This window comes from Artemia franciscana, unplaced genomic scaffold (genome assembly GCF_032884065.1).
Source record: "Artemia franciscana unplaced genomic scaffold, ASM3288406v1 Scaffold_712, whole genome shotgun sequence".
NCBI classification, from domain to species: Eukaryota; Metazoa; Arthropoda; class Branchiopoda; order Anostraca; family Artemiidae; genus Artemia; species Artemia franciscana.
Window position 1 is genome coordinate 276628 of NW_027067255.1, and position 18509 is coordinate 295136.

The 18509-nt window shown below is 37.3% G+C and overlaps 1 protein-coding gene across 1 annotated transcript in view; it reads right to left on the reverse strand.

Moving 5' to 3' along the window:
- The window catches only part of LOC136043550 (kinase D-interacting substrate of 220 kDa-like), an 86615-nt gene extending 70217 nt beyond the window's left edge, over window positions 1-16398 (reverse strand). Inside the window, exons 1-4 of the mRNA XM_065728467.1 lie at window positions 16021-16398; window positions 9608-9706; window positions 4328-4426; window positions 2211-2408 (exon numbers count right to left, since the gene is read on the reverse strand). Coding sequence (XP_065584539.1) covers window positions 2211-2408; window positions 4328-4426; window positions 9608-9706; window positions 16021-16398 — 774 coding nt within the window. The remainder of the gene's footprint in view (window positions 1-2210; window positions 2409-4327; window positions 4427-9607; window positions 9707-16020) is intronic.
- Window positions 16399-18509: the final 2111 nt, after the last annotated feature.

Consider the following 18509-nt stretch of genomic DNA (forward strand, 5'->3'; position numbering starts at 1 on the left):
CAAACGTTTTCATTGGTAAAAAACATACGTAACTTACGAATTAACTTACGTAACGAACTTCTATATTCGTATGTTTTTATTGCGTTTATGAGGGGGTTCAACCGTCTTCGATACCTCGCTCTTTACACTAAAGCTGAAATCTTGTCCCAATTCCTTAAGAATTACCTCTGAATCACAAAGGCCGTAGAATAAATAGTTGAAATTACTAAAAATACTTTAGCTTAAGGAGTGAGGAATAACGAGGAGGTAAACCCCTCATATACGTAATAATTTTTGTTCGTTTTAAGTTTTAATGCTGCTCCTTACTTTCAGTAGAAAAAACTTTTCATACTTTTTTTCCTTATTTTTTCAAATAATGCTAGAAAATACTGCACCCCCTTCATTGAAATTCTCTTCCCCCATGAGAAGTTTCTCCATGGAAATATCCTCCCACGTAACCCCCCTTCAACTCTCCCCCCTAAACCAAAAAAAAATCCCCCTGAAAACGTCTATACACTTCCCAGGAATCATTACTATATGTAAACAGAGGTCAAAGTTTGTAAATTGCAGCCCCTCCCACGGGGACTGCAGGGGAGTAAGTCGTACCTAAAGACATAGTTATTAGGTTTTTCGACTATGGTGAATAAAATGGCTATCTCAGAATTTTGATCCGGTGACTTTTGGCGAAAATGAGCGTGGGAGGGGACCAAGGTGCCCTCCAATTTTTTTGGTCACTTAAAAAGGGCACTAGAACTTTTCATTTCCGTTAGAATGAGCCATTTCGTGACATTCTAGGACCACTCAGTCGATACGATCACCCCTGGGAAAAACAAAACAAAAAAAAACAAACAAAAAAATTAAATAAACACGCATCCGTGATCTGTCTTCTGGCAAAAAATGCGAAATTCCACATTTTTGTAGATAGGAGCTTGAAACTTCTACAATACGGTTCTCTGATACGCTGAATCTGATGGTGCAATTTTCATTAAGATTGTATGACTTTTAGGGGGTGTTTCCCCTTATTTTCTAAAATTAGGAAAATTTTCTCAGGCTCGTATCTTTTGATATGTATAACTGATCTTGATGAAACTTATATATTTAAAATCAGCATTAAAATGCGATTCTTTTGATGTAATTATCGGTATCAAAATTCCATTTTTTAGAGTTTCGGTTACTATTGAGCTGGGTCGCTCCTTACTACAGTTCGTTACCAAGAACTGTTTGATAGTTTATTGAATTTTCGTTTCAAGGAAGAACGTTCAATTTATTTAACTTCAACTTTTTTCCCTTTTCTGAGTTATTTTGATTGATAGACTGTTCCTAGTAATTTAGTTTACATAAGAGATCCTTTCGAAACTCTTATTATCCCTGAAAACAAAAACTCTAATACAAAGTTGTAAAAACAGTGCTAAAGAAAATGACATAAAGCGTAGCGTTGTTGGTCAGAGATCCTTTCGGAAAAACCGCCAATAGAAAAAGAATACTGAACAAAGTGGTGAAATTTATCTCAATGTTTGTGCCACCCAGTCGATATAGGTTCCTTGTTTCTTAGATTGGGCATCGTAATTTTAATTCAATACGATTTTTCCAATGTCAAAAAACTGCGAGCAAATCTTGATTTAAGAAGATTTTTGACTGAAACTATTTCTCATAAAAGTTTCTTTTATCACTTTTGTAAAAATATTGTCTCTGGAATTCTAATTCTTTTGCTATATTGGGAGTAAAACATCATTTTTAATTCTAATTTTGTTTTTACTATTAGTCATAAAATTTGCGGTAGAGACTTTTTTGAATGAACTGTTGCTTCTTTAGTCTGTAGCCATTACAATAATTTTGGGTTATAACTTTAAATTCCCAGTGTTTTTGCTTGGTACCATTAAAGTGTTGGGAGCAAGCCATCTTTGTCGACTCTCATCAACGAATTTGTTTCAGTATCACTGTAAGTTTCAAAGCAGTAGCTTCATTAGGATTCATCAGATCTATTCCAAAAATTCAGCGCGAGCAAAATTGGGGATGCACCTCAAAGAAAGCTCTTTGATTATATGTATCACCAAGACCAAATTAAAAAAAGAGAGGGACAAGTTGTCTTGATACTTTTTTGCATACCTTGTCAGGTCTATTCGGATTTGCTTTAGACTCCAGTAACATTTTTAGAATCACTCTGATCCATCACCAAGACCAAAGTAAAAAAAAAAGAGAGAGACAATTCGCCTTGATACTTTTTTGCATACCTTGTCAGGCCTATTCGGATTAGCTTTAGACTCCAGCAACATTTTTGCAATTTCTAAATATCCTCTTCCACATGCCCAAATTAAAGGTTGAGCATTATGATGTCCACTGCAGTTTACGTCAGCTCCTCTCTCTATCAGGCATCGTGCAACATCAGTCTTACCTTTATAAGACGCCCACATCAAAGCAGTCCATCCAACCTAGAAATTAGAAAACCTGTTAGCTGTCTTTTTTAATTATTTCTAACAGTCCATAGAATTAGATAGATTTTGTGGAAGTATTTAGTTTCTGGATGCAGGGTATATTTGTTCTGCAAGAAGCACCACAACGATTAACCTTAGGTAAATAGAAAATCTAATCTGTTTAACCTATTCCTTTCTCCAAGGCTGATTGAAGGCATATTGTGTCCATATGCAGGAAAACTATGAGCAGTGAAAGCTGTTTTCGGATAAATTTTGGTGGTTGCTTAGATGATTCTTTAGAAATTCCCAGCAGGATATTTTTGCGGGGCGACTAACGGCTAATTAAAGTGTACTGCGTTTATTACGTTCTATGGATTGCATGTGGGTATTTACGCACAAAGGAATTGCTGGACTTAATTATTTGGGATTACAATCATACTTAAAACTTGGAATTGTAATCTAATTTTGCTTGTTAACCTTTTGTTAACAAGCAATATTGTCACTTACACTGTTTATGGTCTCAAATCATACACATTTTCGCTGCTTTTGTGTTATCATGGTTGCAGATAGCTGCAATCCAGGAAAGAGCAACCACGGCCCATAGCGACCACTAGTTTCACGGTTCAAAAACAAACTGTCTAATGATAAAAAAAATTCATTTGTAGCTGATTCAGGAATGGTAGCTATTATTTCGATCAATTTTAATAGTAAAACAATAACTTGAAAAAGAAAATTGTATGAATACTAAAAAATAGCCTGAAACCCCTCAAAAATGGTGTCGGATCGAAACAAAAGTTACACTGATGAAATAGCCATCGTCAAAAACCTTGCACAGACCATTTGCATCCACCAGCTTTGAACAACAAGGAAAACTGCTTTTTATATGGACAGCAGCATTGATGTGCCCTCTTTTTCCTGCTTTTCATAACACAGATGGCGGGCCACTAAACAACATAGAGAGCTGTTTAAGGGCTCCTATAAAAGCTAATTTTTATACATATTCCTTTACATGCTTGAAATAATCAGAACGAGATTACCCTATGAGCTACTATAGGTGGTAAGCAAGGAGCCCAAAGCTTGAGAACCTATTCATAATAAATATTCATCGCTGTACAAAAAAAAGAAAATAATCAGTGAAATATTCAAACGCATGATTGTAAGACACTAAGTTGAATTAATTTATATGACAATTTAAGGGGGCGCAAGAGGCCATGCACGCATCGAATGTTATAAATCTAGCAAAAAGTAGTTTCTAACTAACTTTAAATTGTGGTTATTAAACTCTGCAGTACATTTTACTAGCTGCACCATCTCCCATTTAAACCAATTTAACCGAGCTTGAATCAAAGCGTTAAAGAGAAATTACTAATTAATTCTCTTTTCGGGAATCAGCCATTGTACTGTCCATCATGGTTGTGGTGATACCTGCAACCCAGTAAATAGCGATCACCGACCCTTAGTAACCAAAAATTAAAAAAAAAGCATTTTTAAATAAATTTCAAAATGTAAAAAATCGCCATCTGAAAACTATTCAGGAATGGTAACTATTATCCATAGTTTTGTAGACGCAAGGAGGAGGGAGGGGGATTAAACTAACTCCATTTTTAAATCTTTGTAAGAGTCCTTGTATTTTATCTTACCAATCGAGCAGCGCTCAGGCCAAACCGGTTTACTCGACGTTTAAGTGTTGATTTTAAGGCACCTACTGGTACAATGATGTTCCCAAGAAGAGAATATGCCGAACCTCTGTCTAAAAAAACAAACCTCTGAAATTACTTACACATTGACAACGCTAAAAATAGGGTAGTTTTATTTAAAATACAGCAAAATTATCGATGATATCGTACAAACTAAAACATTCAGGGAGGAAGGGCGGGGTTGATGTATGGTTATAAAGAAAAACTAAACGAAAGAAAATAACAAAGAAGTGAATATACCGAATCTTTGTACTCAATATCTGCAGAAGCTTCAAGTAAATCAATGCAAATCTGTGCATAACCCTCTCTGGCAGCAACAATCAAAGGAGTAGCACCATCCTAAACAAAACAAAAAATATACTCGAGTAACCAAAAAGAGTTGATAAACTTCCATTTAAAAAATAAAGTTTGATGATAGGACACCTTTGTTCACTATAATGCCCCAAATATAGTCTGGGTGTGTGAATAAAACAATAAACGTTTCAAACGCAAGTAAATGTTTCTCCAGTCAACTTGAATGGTTAAATGACAATTCAAACACAGATTTTCTCAATAGCAAACAAAAAGCCATTCCACCTCACATCAGGCAGGGCATGTCTGTTGACTATCTTCAATTTCCTCAAACCGAATAGTCAAGACTGATTTACTAATTGCCTAGTTTACTGCGTTTGCCTAGAGGCCAATGGTTTTATCACGAAAAAGTATACTATCCACATATGGCAGGAAGCTGTTTTGCTTGAAAAAAAAATAACAAAAAGTTGGTTTTAATATTACTGGCGGCCGCAGGCAACGATGCATAAGACGTCCCAGTGTCTTTTCTCTTAATTTTCATTAACACTAACCTATATAAAACAACATTTATGGGGCTTAATTGTTCTGAAAAAAACGGCAGCTGTTTCGTGAACAGAACCTCGATATTTGTTTGAACTTGAGTAATTAATATTTTAATTTCGAATGTTTTTTCTGTGGTCCAATTATTGTGACTGAGTTTTAATGCTGTTCCTTATTTTCAGCTGGCATATCAAAAGTTATGAGCCTGAGAAAATTTGCCTTATTTTTAAAAAAAGGGGGAAACATCCCCTAAAAGTCACACAATCGATCAGATTCAGCGTACCAGAGAACCCTACTGTACAGGTTTCAAGCTCCTATCTGTACAAATGTGGAATTTTGTATTTTTTGCCAGATGAAAGATCACGGATGCGTGTTTATTTGTTGTTTTTTTTTCCAGGGTGATCGTATCGACTCGGTAGTCCTAGAATGTCACGAGAGGCCTCATTAGAACACATACTACAAATTCCAGTGCCCTTTTTAAGTAGGCCCCCTCCCACGCTCTTTTTTTCCCAAAGTCACTGGATCAAAATTTTGAGATAGCCATTTGGCTCAACAGAGTTGATAAATCTAATAACTATGTCTTTGAGGACGACTAATCTCCCATACTTCCCGGAGGCTGGAAGTTATGAACTTTGCCCATTGTTTACATATAGTATTGGTTATTGGGAAGTATACAGGGCAGTATACATTTTCAGGGAGGATTTTTCTGTTGGGGGGGGGCGGAGGGAGAGGGTTACGTGGGAGGATCTTTCCATGGAGGAAGAAAATATCTGTGAAGGGGGCGCTGGATTTCCCAGCATTATTCAAAAAGCAATCAGAAATTAAACTTAAAAAAACAAGATTTTTCAACTGAAAGTAAGGAGTAACATTAAAACTTAAAACGAACAGAAATTATTACGTATTTGAGGGGGTTCACCTCCTCGTCCATACCTCGCTCTTTACGCTAATTTTTTTTAGTAATTTCAAAAGAACTATTTATTCTAATTAAATGGCTTTTTGGATTCAGGGGGCATTCTAAAAGAATTGGAACAAAATTCGAAATCCCCCCTACCCCCTTCATGTGACTTAAAATTTCAGTTCGTTTTGAGTTTTAGTGTTTCTCCTTACTTTTAGTCGAAAAAACTTGTTTTGTTTTTTTTTTATTTAATTTCTGATCGTTTTTTAAATAATGCCAGGAAATCTGATACCACCTCCACGGAGAAACCCCCTCGCCATGGAAATATCATCTAGACAATTTAATCCCGGTGAAAATGTATCCTGGACAATTACTCTTAACCACTCCGCATAAAATTGAGACGGAAAAGAGAAAGCAAGACACATAAAAAGAATTGTGTATAAGAATTCTGGCAAATTCCCGCAATGTATAATTTCCCCCGACAAGTGCACTCCCTGGAAACTTCTGTCCCCACGAAAACTTCCCCCATGGAATAATCCCCAGCAGAAAATTTGTCCCAGCAGAAAACTTGAAAAGATATGCATGCATCCCAATAACAAATACTATGCGTAAACAATGGGCAAATTTTATAACTTAAGACCTTTGCCCTGAGGCTATGGGGGAGGGGGTATGTTATACCCAAAGGCATAGTTAATGGACCTTTCAACTACAATTAACAAAATGGCTATCTCAAAATTTTGATTAAACGAACTTGAGAAAAAAGCTGCGGGGGAGGTGGCATAATTGCCCTCCACTTATTTTGGTCACTTAAAAAGAGCACAAGAACTTTTAATTTCAGTTGGAATGGCCCTCTTCCGATATTCTAGGACCACTGGGTCGATACGATCGCCCCCTGACAAAACAGACAAGAAAAAACAAATAAAAACGCATCCGTGATCTTTCTTCTGTCAAAAAACACAAAACTCCACATTTTTGCAGATAGGAGCTTGAAACCTATACAGTAGGGTTCTCTGATACGTTGAATTAGATGTTGCGATTTTCATCAAGATCACTAGACTTTTAGGGGGTATTTCCTTTTTTTCGAAAATCGGAAAAGAAAATTCAGGCTCGTAACCTTTAATGAAATTTACATATTTGAAATCAGCATAAAAAGCCAATTCTTTTAATATATCTCTCGGTATCAAAATTCGTTTAAAAAAACGTTTTTTTTAGATTTCGGTTACTATTGAGCCCCTCCTCAATATCTCGCTTTTTACACTAAAGTGTTTGTGAATTTGTAAAAAGCTTATGGAGTCATTCTTAAATAACTGGAACAAAAAGTCAAACATTAGCGTAAAGAGTGAGGTACTGAGAAGGGGGCAACCTCCTCAAATACGTAATAATTTCTGTCCCGATTTAATTTTTAATGTTGTTCCTTACTTTCAGTTGGAAAAAAATCTGTTTTTTACATTTAATAACAACCACAAGCCGAAGACATACAATATTTTTAGTTCATTATCACCTAAAAATCATAGCTAAGAAACTGCTTGAGATAGTATTAAATGCTAAGATTGGTCAAAAAATAATACAAACGAATTATTGTTTATATCGGCCATTCTTTAACAAAATTATAACTTTATCGTAAAGAGCGAGGTACTGACGACGAAAAGAAACCCCTCATATACGTAATATGAAGGAGTTCGCCTCTCGTCAATACCTCGCTCATTAGGCTAAAACTTGAATTAAGTCCCAGTTCTTAAGAACGACACCTGAAATACAAAGACCATTTAATTAGAAAACTAGACCTCCGTTGCCTGTGCAACGGGAAGTGTTGCAGCAACTGTGCCCTGTTCCTTAGGGCACAGTTGCGGAGCAACACGTGCAACTGTGCCCTACGGGACACAGTTGCGGAGCAACAGTCTCCATTATGTCCTTCAGAGGACATTTTTCTAATGCGGCTTCGATTGTTATCTTGAAGCATCTTTGATATGGTTTTATTTCGAGCTCCTACTAAACTGAGTTTGGTAAAATGTTTAGCTGGTCCAGAAATAAACGAGAATTATTTTATCTCTAAAACGTTTACTTCCGAAACTAGGGCCGTCTTAACTTGACGCCAATTCGAAGTATTATGTTTCGAGACGCACATTTCGGGAATTATTTCCGGGAAATCTGAAAGAGATACGGAAATAACGTCTTATAGTTTTCTGCTTAACTTTTGATGGTCTAAACTAGGAAAATATAAAACAAACCAAATTCACCAAAAAATTTTAATTGCCCCGAGGGCATGACAAAACTTCCAAATAGAAAAACCCAAAGAAGGAATTTTATTTCGGAGAAACTATTGTAAGCTCCAGTTGTTAGGAGATCGAGACCTGTCGAACCGCGTTGGAAAAAAAATTCTAGCTGGTCCAGAACAGAAGTTACCTCTAGAACGTCGAAACTTCGGAAATTATTTCTTAGAGAACGAAGCAACTTGGTATATAGAACACTTCACTTCTTCTTGCATACTTTTCATAGCACTACTCGATAAAAATATAAGAAACATCAAAATCGAAAATTTGAGAAAATTCCAAAAAAAAATCGGAACGAGATGGACTTTTCCGGAATTATTTCCGGGAAATCTGTAAGAGCTACGGAATTTTGTGCTCCGGTTCTCGAAGAGACAAATGAAAGTTCTGCATGAGTTCAGCATAACTGTATTTCTAACAAGTTTATTTCCGAAGCTAGGGTCGTCTTAACTTGACGCCAAACATCGAACGCACAGTTTCTAAGAAAAAAACGGTTTATTTTTTTTTATGGAAAACTGTTAGAAATTTTAGGAACTTCTCTGGAACTTTTTTACTCTGTTTCATGTTTCCCTTCCCTCTGAAAAATCTCAAATTTTTAACTCTTACCACTTCGGAGCTACAGGTCGCTGATCACGGTGAAAAAAAAAACAAAAACAAAAAAAAACTACGAAAGCAGTAGTGTTGCTCCGCAACACAACTAAGACGCTTTTTTAAAAGTACTTTTTCGCAAAGAGCTAGGTGTTGAGGAGGGGGCTCTCCCCTTCATACACATAATAATTTCTGCTAGTTTTAAGTTTTAATGTTGCTCCTTACTTTCGGTTGAAAAAACTTGTTTTTTTCATTTAATTCTTAAAGGCACCTCTGATATCCGTCTTATTCCAAAGGAAAAGACGATTTTATTGGTTTGTGAATACGGATAATGAAAAAAACATTTAAGTTGAAGCTACTTTTTCCAGTTGAACAAACACAGGCCCTACTATTGATCGAAATAAAAATCGGGGGTGGCAATTTTATGCCACTTGATTAAGTAGAAAATATTAGGGGAAGTGTGAGTTCCAGAACGACCCATATATTGTCCAATATTTGATAAAATTCTTCCTTCAAAGTTATTATTATTCATTTTGGTCACTGTATTAGTTCCAGGACTTAAGGATTAAACTATAACTGACAGATGTGGGAATGTCATACCACTTGCAGTAAGGAGAAATAATCTGGTGGAGTTTGTGGTGCGAAATGGCCTATTGTTTTATCCAATGCCTGGTGAAATAGAAGATCTTATTTATTTTCTTTGTTTTTGCAATGGTTTGCAGGACTTAGGAAAAGAATTATTTACGATGCCTTTAGGCGGAAAGGATTGATTAAAACGAATCCATTGACATGCTGGTATTTAAAACGTTAGTATATATGTATAGATAGGCATATAGCATAGAGAGTATAATCCTTATTAATGGCTTAGAGTATATTTGTTTTTATAGCCCATTTTCTTATAGCCATAAATTAACAAATTAATATCAAGCTACAACTTACATCATCTTCAGGGTCTGGGTCATCCAGAGATGCTAAAAGGTGCGCTATATACGGTGTTAAACCAAGTCTTACAGCAACATGTAAAGATGATAATTGACTCTACAAAAAATGGAAAATAAGCTAGTATAGACTTGCATTAGATCATTTGCTACAATAATAAACTAATATAGCCATATTCACTATTTGCATATCCACTTTTATTTATGAATTATATTCAAATAATCTGTTTCCCAGTTTTCTCAATGTTTCACTATCTTAAGATACACCTTGAGAAAGTATATGACATCTATCTCAATGAGTCACTTAAGCTCACCAGCTCTCCTAAATATGAAAGCTGGTGAAAATTAACTTTATTGCACAACTTTTGCTCTTCCACAACTTTTTGTTGTTGGTTTTTTATGGCACTTGCCCGTTGGCGAAGTACCATATAGCGATCGCAATTTCTGTCCGTCGGTCTGTCGGTCCTGGTGAATAAGGCTTGGAAAATAAGGCTTTCAAAATTTGAGAATTTTATTTGAGTTTTTTTCCATAGGGGGAAGGAATTTCGGTACTCATATATTATGTGCCGCTGACTCAAGTTTACGCTGAGCAAAACTCGAGAACAAACCAGTTTCTTCGTCAGTCTTTTTTCTTTTGTTTTAGCTTAACGCCGGCCACCAATGTAAATAGTGGCGACATTACTTTAAAACGACATTTGGAAAGCTCAGGTGCATATACTACTTATATAAACAAAACAACACAAAATGAATAAATTGAATGTTATCCTCAAGAGATTCTTAGATAAATACTTGCAGAAGTTCATCTTGCCAAGTTCTACAGTGTGGTTGTTGATGAAACAACAGATGTGTCACACAAGTCACAACTAAGTGATACCCTTTCCTACAATTACAATTGAACATGACGTGAGGATTTTGTTGATTCTTAGACCTAAACAAAACATATTACTGACAGCATTGAAAACTACAAACCAATAATTAATGGGGATACAATCACTAAAAGGGATGTAGTAAATGTTGTTTTGGATATTCTTATATCTCTTGGTCTAGACTTGGAAAGTTGTGAGGGCATAAGCACTGATGGATGTAATATGATGGTGTCAGAAAATTGTAGTGCTGTAAAAGAAGTTCAACAGGTAGCAAAGAACGCCCTATGTTTTCCAAGTTTCAATGATGCTCTAAATTTTTCTGTGCCAGAAATTTGTTCTTCCCAGAGAGTTAAAAACTCCATTGGGGCAACAAAAGAAAAAGGCCAGTTCCTTTTTTTGGTGCTTCTGCAAAGCGCAATTATGTTTTAACCAGAATAATGTATGCACAGCTATCTGGCATGTGGGAAACATGCTGGATTCTAAAGCATGATTCCTTATTCTGTTTCATGTTTGAGCTCCTTAAAATTGAGTAAGGTGATGAGATAACCCGTGGCTGGGCAGAATGCACAACTGCAGTAAGAGCAAAATCCTTATCGACTAAGTCACACACTCTAATCTGAATGTAGCCATTGACACTCTTAGTAATGTATCTGGACTGATTTTGCCACTTGGTTATTCATTTCAGAAGAAGTGCTTGGACCTTGTATCTACAGCAAGCCATATTAAGGACCTTCTAACCCTGTTGGATGTCCACTATTGGGAGAGTGAAAGCAAGTTCATTAAAACATTTCACATGGTAACTAAAGTAGCAAAAAAGGCTGGGTTTAGAAATAGCAGGCCCGCTGATTACAAAAAAAAAACAAATCAGATTAGTATGCCATTCAGTTCACACAAGGAATAGTACAGATGGTCAGTTGTTATTCCTGTGTTAGGCATGATCATTTCAGACTCAGAAAGTCATTTTTCATAGAAACCCTGAACACATTTAAGCTCAGTATTTTCTTGGCAATAAATTGTATGGAAAAGAGCAAACCACAATTTACTAATATGATTTATGACTTGTTAGTGCAACACTGGTCAGCAATTGGTTTCCCCTGCCAATCAGTTTGTGAATCTGCCCTGACTGGAGAAGTGACAATATAGAAAACTTGATGACTTCATCTGAGATAAAGCAATGCAGGCACAGGAAGAATACCTAAAACACAAGGGGAAGCTTTATAGAAACACAACTGCAAGGCTGATATTTTCCTGAACATTTCAGCACTCTTGCAGAGCCAAGTGACCCTTCCTGTCAATGTAGCAAGGGCAGATCCAGAGGAGACCTAAGATTTTTTTGTTCCCACACCCTCCTCCTGTTTTTTACTCTTTTTTAAATGGAAGTTGTCAATTTGGTCAATTACTAGCACTCTTATCACATTTCCTGCCCCCCCCCCAAGGTTTTGCTCTAGATCTGGCTTTAGAGAGTATCATCAGTTTAGTGAAGTGTTTCTATGAGAGGATTGAAAACATAGCTATGAAAAAAAAGATAGAGGAAAGACTTGCCCTTCTTTATGTTGACTGTGATATTGTCACATAAGTCTAGAAAGTGTTACTGATCGATTTGCTGATATGATTTTCGCTGGTATAGATTTACTGATTGATTTTTGCGGTTCGTGGTAACGAACTGTAGTAAGGAGCGACCCAGATCAATAGTAACTAAAACTCTAAACGAGAGCTAAGAGCTCAGATGGCACTTGTGACGAGGTCGGAAGAGCCAAGAGCTCATATGGTATAGCTCTTGCAAAATTCTAAGTATCAATAGATTGCTTTAAAAGGAAAATCAGAGACTTAATGCCAGTCAGGATTTAAAATAAGAGCTCTGAGTCACGAGGTCCTTCTAAATATCTAAATTCATTAAGATCCGATTGCCCCCTCGTAAGTTAAAAATAACTTGATTTTGCTAATTTTTCCTCTCCCTTCAGCCCCCCCCCCCCAGATGGTCGAATCGGGGAAAACCACTTTATCAAGTCAATTTGTACAGCTCCCTGACAAACCTACTAATTTTCATCGTCTTAGCACATCCAGAAGCACCAAACTCGCTAAAGCACTGAACCCCACCACCTAACTCCCCCAAAGAGAGTGGATCCAGTCTGGTTACATCAATCATGTATCTATGACATTTATAAGCATTTCCCAAGATTTCTGGTTTCTTCTCCAACTCCCCCAATGTCAGCAGACCTGGTCGGGATTTGAAATAAGAGCTCTGAGACATGAGTTCCTTCTAAATATCAAACTTCATTAAGATCTGGTCACCCGTTCTTAAGTTAAAAATACCTCAATTTTTCTAATTTTTCCAAATTAACAACCCCCAGCTCCCCCAAACAGAACGGATCTGTACTAATTATGTCAATCTCGTATCTATTATTGTGTTTATTCTTCCCATCAAGTTTCATCTCGATCTCTCCACTCTAAGCGTTTTCCAAGATTTCTGGTTTCCAAGATTTCTGTTTTCCCCCTCCAACCCTCTATGTCCCCGGATCCGATTCGAATTGAGAATGGAGCATCTGAGACATAAGATTCTTCTATATATCAAGTTTCATGAAGATCCAATCACCCATTTGTAAGAAAGAATTCCAGCTTCCCCCTCCAGCTCCCTTCAATGTCACCAGATCTGGTCGGGATTTAAAATGAGATTTCTAAAGAACAAGATCATTCTAGATATCAAATTTCAGTAAGACTGATCACCTGTTTGTAAGTTACAAATACCTCATTTTTTCTTATTTTTCTAAATTACTCCCCCCCCCCAACTCCACCAAAGAGATCGGATCCGGTCCGGTCAGTCACCTATCTTGGAATTGTACTTATTCTTTCCACCAAGTTTCATCCTGATCTCTCCGCTTTAAGTGTTTCCAAGATTTCCAGCCCCCCCTAATGACAATGGATCCAGTTGGGATCTAAAATAAGAGCTTAAAACTTCTTCAAATAAATACAACATCCATACTTAATTACATGCGATTCAAACAAGTGTCATTAAACATATTCCCCTGTCAATTGCCTGCTAAACAACACCACCCGTTGACACATCCAGCAAAATAAACATAAAAATAAATAAAAGAAACCAAGAACCCTAGAGAATGCCCTGCTTCAGTATCATCAAAAACCAGATAAAATGGGAACAAACTTAACATCCCAAAGGCAACCCCCACCAACCAACAACAATTCACTTATCACAAAAGATTTCCATAAATCAACATAAATTTAAGTTTTTGTTTAGCTGTTTTAATTGATTTTGAAGTATCCAATTTAAACGTATAAATATTCCATTACCGAGTTTCGAAGCGAAAATTTCGACCTTTCATTTATTATTCTTGGCTGATATAATCTATTAAAATTTCTAGTTAGATGTCCATGGTAAATTCTTTTGAGTGGGAAAAGGTTCGAGGAACGAAAAAACGAGGGAAGCAAACCACGGTCATACTTCAGTTTGAAGAGGATAGATTCAACCGTCACAAAATGTCTTAAAGGAAGAATATTAAGGAAGCAATACAGAGATTCAGCTGATGACTTTGCTGGATATAATTTAGGGGAAGGCAAGTAGCTCTTAAGGACCCGCAAAGCTTTGTCCTGTTGTCTCTGAAGTGATGTAATATGAAAACTAAATGTGTTAAGGTAAACAAGTGATGAAAACATTAAATGAGAATGAATAAGTGCATAATAAAGTGATCTCATTGCTTCAAAGGGAAGGGACGACGTGAGTATTTGCATTATCCCTATATTTCTCCCCAATTTCATCTGCAGAATAGATATATGAGGCTTCCGTGATAGATTAGAGTCAAGGAGTACTCCAAGGTATCGCATAGTTGCTGCTTGTGAAATCTTTATTTTGAAATCACTTGATTCAATTAGTTAAAGTTCAGGAACTGCAGCATTACAACGCGAGAAAACTAGCTAGGTAATTTGACTCAAGCCACAATAGGAGATGGTTGAAAGCTTCTTCCAATACAAGTTTCAAACAGCTCACATCTTTCCCTGCGACAGTACACACAGTGTCATTCACAAATTGCAAATTTAAACCAAATATTCTCATTGAATTATTCAGGTTGTTCACATAAATTAAGAAAAGTAGGGGACCAAGTATTGACCACTGCAGAACACCAGCAGTATTAGATTGATGAGTCATTTCAGCTATTAACTAACCTGAGCATCTAGATAACTAGGCAATACACAGTTTTGTCAGAGTGATTGATAGCAATACTGGATGGAATATTATTTGAAATGATCTAAAAATATAGAAACATGATATACTAATCTGATTAATGGAAATAGCAAATTTGCATGTTGCTAGGATGAAAGTAAATACTTACATGATTTGATGCCTTTTCTTATACCCTTTCATACATCAATAATTATTTCTGTGGCAAATTCTATTTTGATTCTTTAATGGTACCCTTAAATGTAAAACAGTCCATACTAACCAACAGTTTAAAAGCAAGTAACTAGAAGAAACTGGCTAGTGAGAAAAAATTGTCATTTGCAGCTGATCCAAGAGTGGTAACTGTAATTTTCTTAGTCTTCATAGTAAAATAATTATTTGAAAAAAAATTTGACAAGTTTTCAAAAGAGCCTGAAGCCCCTGAAAATGATATCCCAGCAAACATGACATCATTTTTTATGGGTTTCTCTTTATACAAATTCTACAGATTTGCTTTTATACTAACATTTTGCTATTAAGACTAATACAAAAAAAAAATATAATTACTATTCCTGAGTCAGCTACAAATGGCATTTTTTTTTTCTCTTTGACCTTAAATTGCCTTAAATTGCTGCTTGGAGCAATCTAAGGATTTTTCCTTGTAGAAACTCCAGAGTTGATAAAACATGACACTTAGTTGAATACTTACACTTGACTAGTGGTTTGATGTTGCTGATTCCAAGTGCTTCCCAGTTATACTTCCATTCTTTTGCTGACCATTTGTTGTCAAGATGGTTCTTAAAGCTGTCTGTGGTTTGGGAAGCAATTGTATCTGGCAGTTATTTGTTCCAGAGGTGGGCCACATGGTTGGTTAGAAAACGGGTGTGTTGCCACTTTGAGGAGAAATGCCTGGATAACTGCAAGTTATGTCCCCATGTACAAAAGTCCTGAGACGCCAGAGGAAGAAGATCAGGAGGTGCCTTTGAGTTAATAAGTTTATGAACCAGAATGGCATCACCCCGTCTTCTTCTACAAACCAGAGTTAGGAGTTTCAGCTTGCACAGCCTTGTAGGGTAAGGGAGCTCATGCAGTCCACTCACCATCCTAGTGGCTCTTTTCTGGACATCTTCAAGAATTTTGACATTTTTTTGAAAAAGTGGTATGCAAGGACCATGCCTGTCTCAAGCCTTGGCCAAACAAGTCCTTTATACAAAAGGCTCAGAATTTTAGGAGAAAAGGAGGAAATTGTTCTTTTTATGAGCCCTAGTAATGAGCTAGCTGATGCTGCTGCCTTCTTTGCATGAGTGCTAAATTTAATATGATTGTTGACAATTACTCCTAGGTCATGTTCTTCCAACACTGGAGAAAGGGACAAACCGTATTGATATTCTTGTACCCAAAGTGTAAAACATGACATTTTGACAAATTGAAAGTGAGTGGCCAAGGTTTTGCCCACACACTAAGGACATCAAGGTCTTTCTGAAGTTGGGAAGTATCTTCAAGAGTGCTAGCTGGACCAATTACCTTGAGATCATCAGCATATAGCATCATCCTGCTTTTAGGTGCTAGAGGAGCATTGTTTATGAAAATATTGAACATGGTGGAGCCAAGAACGCTACCCTGTGGAACCCCACTGATAACATTCTGAGAGGAGGAGAGAATAGGATTACCATCTGTATCAAACAGTCTTATATGCTGTACACAATTTCTCAAGAAATCAAGAATCCATTTAAGAATTTTTTCCTCCAAACCCATAGATTGTAGCTTAAGCTCAAGTCTCCTATGACAAACTTTGTTGAATGCTTTTGAAAAATCAAGAAGGATCACGTCAACAGGGATTCCTAATTCCAGTAGTTTTGAAATAAAGTCATATGACTTGATCAGATTGGTGTCAACTGATCTGTTGCATTGGAAACCATGTTGAGAAGGTGATTCTGATCAAGATGCTCAATAACTGCCTTGTTGACAATACATTCACTAAGCTTAACAACAACAGAGGTGATACTGATAGGCCGGTAATTTTCTGCAGAATCTTTCCTTCCCTTTTTGTGAATGGGGGTAATATGTGCCACTTTCCACTCTGCAGGAAGCTTTGAGCTATCAAGAGATAGTCTGATGAGCTTTGAGAGTGGATATACTATTTCTGTTCTGCACTCATGCAAGAGACAGGATTGAAGGCCATCTGGCCCTGCAGATTTATTTACATCCAACAAAGCAAGTTGTTTCAAAACAGACTCCTCAGTCAGCTCAAGAGGTGGCATTAGTTGAGTAACAGCATATGAGGGAGGAGCTGGGAGCTGACTAGCAGTTTCTGGTGTGAAAGCTGATGCAAACTGGTTATTTAGGATCCTGGCTTTAATAGTCAGGTCAGAAACTGTCTGACCATGATGGGTCAAACCAGGGACAGAGTGCCTATTTCAACATTTAACAGAAGCATACTGCCAAAACAGCTTGGGATTATTTTTTATATTTTAGCTAACCTTTCTTCATGACTCTTCTTCAGTTATTTGATGGAATTGGTGGCCTCATTCTGTGCCATTTGATACTTCTGATAGTTTGCAGCTGTTTTATTTTTTTTTAAAGTGTTCCTAGGTTAAATTCTTCCTATTCAGTAGTGTAGAGTTCCTATGTCTCAAGTTGATTTAGCTCTTTATTAAGACCCAAGCACCTGTAAATATAACAACATAAGCACATAACAAAAACAACACTAAGCTGATAAGCAAGCAATCTCAGCAGGATGCTACAATAATATAAGCACATAATAAAGCAACACTAAACTAATAAGCAAGCATGCCCAGCAGGATGCTACATCTTCCTTCTTCTGAGCGTGCTATTGTCTCTATAAGTTTAACCTGGTGGGTTTGATTATTGTTCTACCCGATCTTGTTTGCGTCACTCCGCCTCTGTCCGGGACTGGTTTTGTTTGTTGCTGTGTTACAGCGCTAGTAGGGACATTGACAATATTTCCATTGTGTTTGGGGGGGGGCTGCCAGGCTGGGTGAGGCTGGACGCTCAACCGGGCTGACTTTGGGTACCAACTCAGACGGTTGGGTAAATTCTACATTTTGGTAGTCTTGTTTTGAGTGGATTGCTTCGTCTGAATTCCTATGGGAGAGTCTGACCCTGTTGCGTTGGAGCGTTGATCCGTCATCAGTAGCAATTGTGTAGGATCGCGGCTGCGGGCACACTTCGACAATGGTTCCTCTCTTCCAAGGACTGCTGGGTGTCATTTGGACACTCACTCTTGACCCTACCTGAATTTTGGGTAAGGATTTAGCGGTCCTGTTGTAGTACTCCTTCTGTTGCACCCTTGATTTCTCTCTGTGTTTCTGAAAGCTTGCTTTGGACACAATGTTCTTCTCTAGGTGCTTCTGCGTGACAGGGAGGACTGATTGCAGCTGTCGGCTCATGAGCAGCTGGGCTGGTGCTGCCATACCGTCTACGGGAGTGTTCCGGTATTCTAGGATACTGATGTATGGGTCCTGTCCACTGATCTTGGACTTGTTCAAGATTCTCTTACAGGTTTGCATGCATTTCTAGACGAGCCCGTTTGCTGTGGGGTGATAAAAGCTAGACGTTTGATGTTCAATGCCCCAGTTTTCTGTGAATAGCCTGAATTCGCTGGAACTGAACTGTGGCCAGTTATCAGAAGTGAGAATTGCTGGTATTCCATGGTGAGCAAAGTGTCCTTTGAGTTTTGTGACCACATGAGAAGTGGTGGTGGAGGTTAGGTTGTCCACCTCAAAATAGCAGCTGTAATAGTCGACTGTTATTGCATACTGCTTCCCATTCCATTCAAACAAATCACATCCCACATGCTGCCATGGTAGTGACAGGATCGGCGTGGGAATCATTGGCTCTTTTTG